This window comes from Zingiber officinale, chromosome 5A (assembly GCF_018446385.1).
Source record: "Zingiber officinale cultivar Zhangliang chromosome 5A, Zo_v1.1, whole genome shotgun sequence".
Classification (NCBI taxonomy): domain Eukaryota; kingdom Viridiplantae; phylum Streptophyta; class Magnoliopsida; order Zingiberales; family Zingiberaceae; genus Zingiber; species Zingiber officinale.
In genome coordinates, this window is record NC_055994.1 from 127,472,017 (window position 1) to 127,478,864 (window position 6,848).

Genomic DNA, 6,848 nt, shown 5'->3' on the forward strand with positions numbered 1-6,848 from the left:
ATTAATTAGATGACAATGTATTTGTTCGTAATGAACACAACTTCACATATTACAAATAACATATAAGCTCACCGCGAAATAAAATCTAACAACACTCTTCATTCTCGTAAAAATCAAGATAACAATTGTGATGCGGGAATAACATTTTTATTACTACTTTTAATAGTTTTTGGTTTTAGAGTTCAAGGGTATTTCCATCTTTTGCAATTAAGTAGGATTTTTGGATCTATTAAACACCGATTTAGTTGTTTTGAGTTCGTCGTCTTTTTTGGGAACGACCATTTGTTTTCCTATTTCCCGTCTTCCCGATGGTATTCTTTCTATCTAATTAATAGATTTTAGGAGATTACTTTAGTATTAATGTATGTGTCAATCAATGATTCAATAGCTTTCGCTAGGTCGAATTGTTATTTCATCTTTCAGAATTATACATTTATCTGCTTGCGCGGTGGGAAGAAAGCTGGAGTTGCAGAGCTTTCGAACCCAATAAAAATGGCGAGAAAAGGGAAGAACAAGAGGAGGAATACAGAAAAGGTGGACCTCTTTATGAGGTGCACCTGATCCTAAAAACAAAGATATCATGGAATTGCTGTCTCATTCAGCCCCATCAAGCACATCTTGTAAAAATTTCACAGAGGTGGTGGGTGGGGCAGCTTGTGTCCAATCTCTCTACACCTTCGATCGAGCCTTCGTCTGTCGGCGTTTCCCCTCCACAAGCCGAACCAAGAAGTCCTTAACCTGGAGAAAAAACACATCAAGAATCAGGTTAGCCAATTGAAAGGAAGATATCTCTGTGGCCATCAAGTGGTCCTTGAGCTGTAGTGGACCCTGATGGCAACACCAGGAAGGCAAAGAGAAGGTTCGTCAGCCATGGCACTTGCCTCAGATGGCTCCTGGAGGTAATAAGTGGCATTCGTCTCCTTTGGAAACTTTGAGACAAGGATGCCAATGCCTTGTCCGCTGTCTCTCAGAACCTTGAAGAAGATGAAGATGATAAGTATCAGCTTCATTCGTTATACATCTCATCTACCTTGGTAAAGGGCATAAGGGTTAAATTACCTTGAATGCGTCTTCGTCGGTGCGATCATCGCCGATGTAGATCGGCATTACATCCCTGCAGTTGGCGAATCCTGTAGATCCAAAGAAGAGATTATTCATTAAATGGGCGGCTAGAAATGAAAAGATAATGTCGAACAAACGTTGATGACTTGGCAAAGAATGCCATCGGCCAATCAGAGTGCTGAAAATGACATGATGTGACGCATGTTTGGGCGTTTTCTCAGCTTACCCAGTGACTCTAACAGGAACTCCAATGCCTTCCCCTTATCCCATTTGATAGTTGGACGAATCTCCAGCACCTAAATGTCCAGGCAACAAGTCGCAATCAAGCTCGCTGTAATCAAACAGCAAGTGGTTGTTGGCCAAAAGAAATAAAACAAAGTTTCACCTTTCTTCCCTGCGTGAGCCGCAATTTTGGGTACTCCTTCAACACAGATCGCACCTGCTCGAACAATGCGCCCCAGTTCTGCATGAATTGACACGGAGTGAATCTAACTTAGTTTTCTTCGCAGGATTTTCTTGCCATTTATGGTATAAACCAAGAAGTGAGTTGGTGGTCAATCAATCTGAAGTGAAATCTAACCTTCTCATCCACACATCTGAAGTGGACTGACACGCAAAACTTGTTGTTCTCCACTTTGGCTCCGGGAGTGGACTTGGTTCTGTCTAGTAGTGTTTTATACACCTGAAGAAAGCATGGAAGATCTTTGTTTAGCGACGAGGGGAAGCTTTAGGATTGAGAGAGAGAGAGGAGCTATGAAGAGGAACCAACCGTGCCTATCATGGGCAGGAACTCACTGGCTGGTTGAAAAGAAACTCCGTTGGCAGCCTGAACCACACAAAATAAAGAGAACAGGATAAGCATGCGATTAAGAGGAGAAAAACCGAGGAGGAAAAGGATATATGTCGGAGATGGATTCTGGTCGGGAATCTTCAGAAGGGGAAGGAGTGCCTACTTTGGACTTGGCGTGGCGGGATTTCTCAGGACCTTTGATGTCCATGCCATGGCTTCCAGCGTAGTACAGCTCGGCCAATCGGACGAAGTCAATTACCTGTTCGCCATCAGAACCTCTTGAGTAATGGAAGAAACAGGGGAGGCGGCCGTGGTATCATCGATAAATTAAATATAATGTACCTTGTCGAGGCATCGCCCGCTCACGATCGCCGTGGGGAAGTCCCTCGCCACTTCCCTCACTGCCTTCCTCATCTGGCGACGAGAAACCGATCAAAATCGCATCTTTTGAAGCAGGGGACGAATCGAACGGGGGAGGGGAAAGGCGAGATAAGGGGGAAGGATGACTCACCGCGTTGGTCATGAAGGCCGAGTCGGGGTCGTCCACGATGGGGGAAAGAGTTCCGTCGTAGTCCAGGAACATCACGATCTGCTTTCCATTGGAAGAGCTCACGATTTGATCGAACTTGCTCAAAGCCGACGGACGCCGCATCTGCTCGATAAGGCCGAAGAGGGGAAAATAAACAAAATTAAAACCAAAAGGAAGCGAACTTTACACGAGCCGAAACAGAACTTACAGTCAAATCGGAAAGATCGTCGAGGACAGCGTCGACGATAGGTCCGGCGGCGGTGGCGGCGGCAGTCGCCTTGGCATGGGTGGGCGAGGAGGCCCTCATGGAGTCGAGCCACCAAGAGCCCGCCTTCCCGCCTTCGAGCTCAATTTGGGGAAGGAACTTTTTTCGGAGCGCGAGCGGTGGCGTGTAGGGGAACAAGGGGGAAGATCTCGCCACAGTGATGGCGGCGACGGCCTCGACCGGCGCGACATTCTGCTTCGTCATGGGAAGAGGGATTTGGAAGAATCCTCGGAGAAAGGACGAGACGGGAATGGACCCTGACGAGAAGATGATGCTGAGTGCTGCCACGGTGGTGACAACGACGGTGGACGGTGGAGGTGGCGAGGAGAAGAGTCGGAGGGAGTGGTGGCTTTATAGGTTGGAAGAGAGAGGCGGAACCACCCGCCGTCGATTCCACACGTGCAGTCAGTCGCACGGGACCCACTGACACGTGTAGCCAGCACGGTGCAGTAAAAAACCAAACCGCCAATGGCCCATCTAGACCGTTAGCGCCGTAGATTTAGATCTTTGTCAATAGACTAAAAAATAGTGGCTCTAAAAATATTTTTATTTTAAAAAAATAAAAATAGTAAATATCTAGAAATCTTAGTCCAGTGGATTCGAGTTTGCTTTAAATACTAAATAATTTAAAGAGATTCAGTTAGCATCTAAAAGAATCTAAATTTGACTTGGTGTTGGTGCTATCTATCCATAAATACTGATTCACAAAAAATCAATGTTCGATTACTTTGTTTTCAAAATAAATATATTAAAAAAATGGGAAAACAGATTAATTAATAGCATTTTTAGGTGTTTTCATTTTCTCTAAATGATTGTAGGATGCATAATTTGTAAACTCATTGAATTATAATTAGTTTTTTTATTCAAAATATGTGAATTATAAATGAATACTCATCCATTCATTCACGTATTGCTTGCTTCTCGATTGCCTTTCAAGAGAATTGGTTGGTTCATCCATCTAATTCAATTAGTAATCATATCCGTGATGAATAATTAATTAGCTTAGCTATGCGTTCCGTTGATCACACGCAACATACTCCTCTTTATGAGTCCAACGGTTGATTAATATTGTTGGGAAATTTGACTTTTTCAACTCTCTATCTATGTCAACGATATTATACAACGGTGGCAAATATTTTAGGAGAAATATATCAAGAAATATCATTTTCCATTTTCAAGTTAATTGCACACACAATCAATTAACATATTAATTATACATAAACTTTGTTTATTATCATAAAGATATGCACCTTTTGACTTGAGTACTTCAACTCTCCAATTAGATAGTCAGCAGTTGAATCTTGCACCTGTCAAAATTTTCGACCCAGCAATAAAATAAATTTATTTCATCGACAACTTTTATGAAATTTTAACTTGTGCCGTAATTATAAGTCAACGCAAGGTCAAAACTCAGTCAACTCCTGTTCTTTCCATGCACTATGTAATTAGTAGGTCAGCGGTCGTCGCGTGCCGGGTTCTTAGACCAATAATATGTATTTTTCATCGAAATACATTTAATAAATTATATAATTGGGTCGGTTTATATTTTATAGATATTGATATTAATGGGGACTGTTTTGTTTTCAATTAACAGTCTAAATCTTAGAATTGGGGACCAGGTTTGGATTGGTAATGTGGTCCAATTTGCGTCGACGACCTTATGGTTTGATCATAGTTCATGGCCCGATTTGTCTCGGTTTCAATTAGTTTCAATCAACAAGTGGGGGTCGATATCAACTGGTTCATTCACGTATCCCTGTCATCCGATTCATTCACGTATGTCTCTTGCTAAATTTCGAATCTCCAGAGTTTTTTCGATATAAATAATTCACCAATTGATTTATATTATGATAAATCGATCCGACCAAATCGGGTGTAACAAAATGATGAGGAAAGTTAAGGAAATGAACATGACATCGATCGTGTCTCTTTCATTCAACACCTTGCTCTACTTCTCGTCTCATCCCACTCTATTAAATATAAAACTATTCTCTATTTGATCATAAGCAATAATATAATATTAACTTTTTTAAAAAAAAAAAGAAATTGAGCTTCTAAAGTGGACATCCGATCGACGAAAATAAAGATGCGAATATGAATGATAAGTCACTTGCATTCGATCGATCGAGTTTATGCCTCAAGAAAAGATCTCGAGTGAGGGATAATCTTAACTGTATATATTTCACCTCAAGAAAACTATAAAGATGCAAAGATAAAATTGTCTGAGTCACAAACATGTGGAATAGCACAAGAACAACTTGGACTTCCACTTTGAACCCCAAGCAAACCAAATCTATATATCTCTTCAATGGATGAACTGTACTCATCATCTTTTCTATCTTCCACTTTGCTATATTTTAATTGGATAAGTTAAAAAAATATCAGTTTTATTGAGATAATAAAAGGGATATTATTCATCCGTTATTACAGGAATATATGTACAGTGAAGGTAGCCAATTAATATCTTGGTCCTTTTTTAATAAAAAAGGTACATGTAAAGCATGATATCTTTGTGTATTTTAAATGAGCAATTAGCTAATTATTTATTAATACTGATCCTGTCCGAACCAAGAGTCAGCGGACGCTGGGCACGTGGCGCTCTCTGCTAGATCCTCGAGTACTCCGTCGAACCTGCAACAAAACCGAGCCGGGAGGGGTGTCCCGGCGACGGTCCTCCGACGCTCAAGTCAGGCGAGGAATGACAAGAAGGTAGCCTCAAGATGAAGACGTGCATACCTCCGGTGAAGAAATGGAGGCCTTATATAGACCCCTCGAAGAAGCCTGGGCGCGCCAATCAAAGCAGCCACCTGCATTTGACCATGCCCAGGCATGGGTCTGTCAGAAGGGCCATGCCCAGATATGGACCCGTCAGAAAAGGCGTCCATGAGGCCATACTGCTACTGTATCAACCTTTCCATGATGTGACGGCAAGATCCTCCATCGTGCGATCTTATGTACGGCCTAATCATCAGACATGCTTCTGCCGATATTCCATATCCCGAGCCGAGCGCATAGGCCGCTCGGCCACCTTCTTCTCCCCTCGCCCTTATTTTGTCCGGGCGGGTTGCCCGCTCGGCTCTTTGGCCCCTGACGTTCGGGCTCCCGGTCGGCCCTTCGATCCTCCTGCCTTGGCGTCGGAAACCCAAACCCATGGATGGGTTATCTAACTCCGCTCGGACATACCCGGATGATCGGCTCGGCCATTAACCGCTTAGTCAGCCCTTCATCGGTTCTCAAGCTGAGACCCTTCAGGAAGTGGGTTCCCCATTCTTACTGCCGGATCACTTGCCTTCCCTTCAAGTCTAGTCGAAGGAGGCCATGAGTCCGACTGACTGGACTATATGTGTCCGAGCGGGCGGTCATCGCCTTACCGTCGCCTATAATATTCTTTGAGCCGTTCGGCCCTTATGGCGGATTCAGCCGCTCGGCTCTTCGTTTTGAATGCCTCGTCGGTCAATGTGGATGCTTGCTTGTCTAAATCTTCTCGAAAATTGCGCAAATCCTTCCCATTAAGTCGCAACACGCGCGGTATGACGGGCATTAATTGCGCCTAGTGGCAAGGCGCCACGTGGCTCTTCCCACGTGGCGGCGATGCTTAGTACGATGGGACGCGATTGCTTTGAAATGGACGGGCGGATGTTGGCCTCGCCTTTCGTGACCTGCATCCGACGGCGGAGGCCGACCAGCCTCGGCAGTATAAAATCTTCTTCTCCTCCCTTCGCCGCATGCTTGCTTGCGCGTTGCCTTCTGCTTCGTTCTGTTGCTGCGGCCTCCGGCGATCTAGCGTCTGTTTTTAGGCGGCGATCACCTCATTGGTGATTCTTTTCACCCGTTTCCTTCCCAGTGAGTCTTCTTCCTTCACTTACTAGGTCTTCTCTGCTCATTTCGCCCCTTTCGTTTCCCTGCCTTTGATTTCTTGCTATTCTCTTGCCTCTCTGAGATGGCAAGTTCCTCTGAACCCGTCACTCACGTTCACGGTCCCTGGTATATGACCATGGAGAGTCGGTTTGATGAGGAGGGTGCCCGGCGCCTCGTTCGGACGTATGAGATCCCTGATGACCACGAAATAATTATAGCCAGCCCGTCCGATCGGCCCCATAACCCGCCGATCGGCACCATTTGCTTTTTTCTAGACCAATTCCAGGGCGGCCTTAGATTTCCTACCCATCCATTCATTTTGGAGGTTTGTAATTATTTCCGCA

The 6,848-nt window shown here is 44.3% G+C and overlaps 1 protein-coding gene across 1 annotated transcript; it reads right to left on the reverse strand.

The window, feature by feature from the left end:
• Positions 1–376: 376 nt before the first annotated feature.
• Positions 377–2,965, reverse strand: LOC121981678 (probable trehalose-phosphate phosphatase 6). Its single transcript, XM_042534320.1, has 11 exons — positions 2,590–2,965; positions 2,364–2,504; positions 2,195–2,266; positions 2,016–2,111; positions 1,832–1,888; positions 1,643–1,744; positions 1,448–1,525; positions 1,289–1,358; positions 1,060–1,130; positions 882–974; positions 377–738 (listed from the first exon to the last, which is right to left on the reverse strand). The coding sequence occupies exons 1-11, from the start codon at positions 2,848–2,850 to the stop codon at positions 670–672; spliced, it is 1,110 nt and encodes a 369-aa protein (XP_042390254.1). The 5' UTR covers positions 2,851–2,965; the 3' UTR covers positions 377–669.
• Between the last annotated feature and the right edge of the window lie 3,883 nt (positions 2,966–6,848).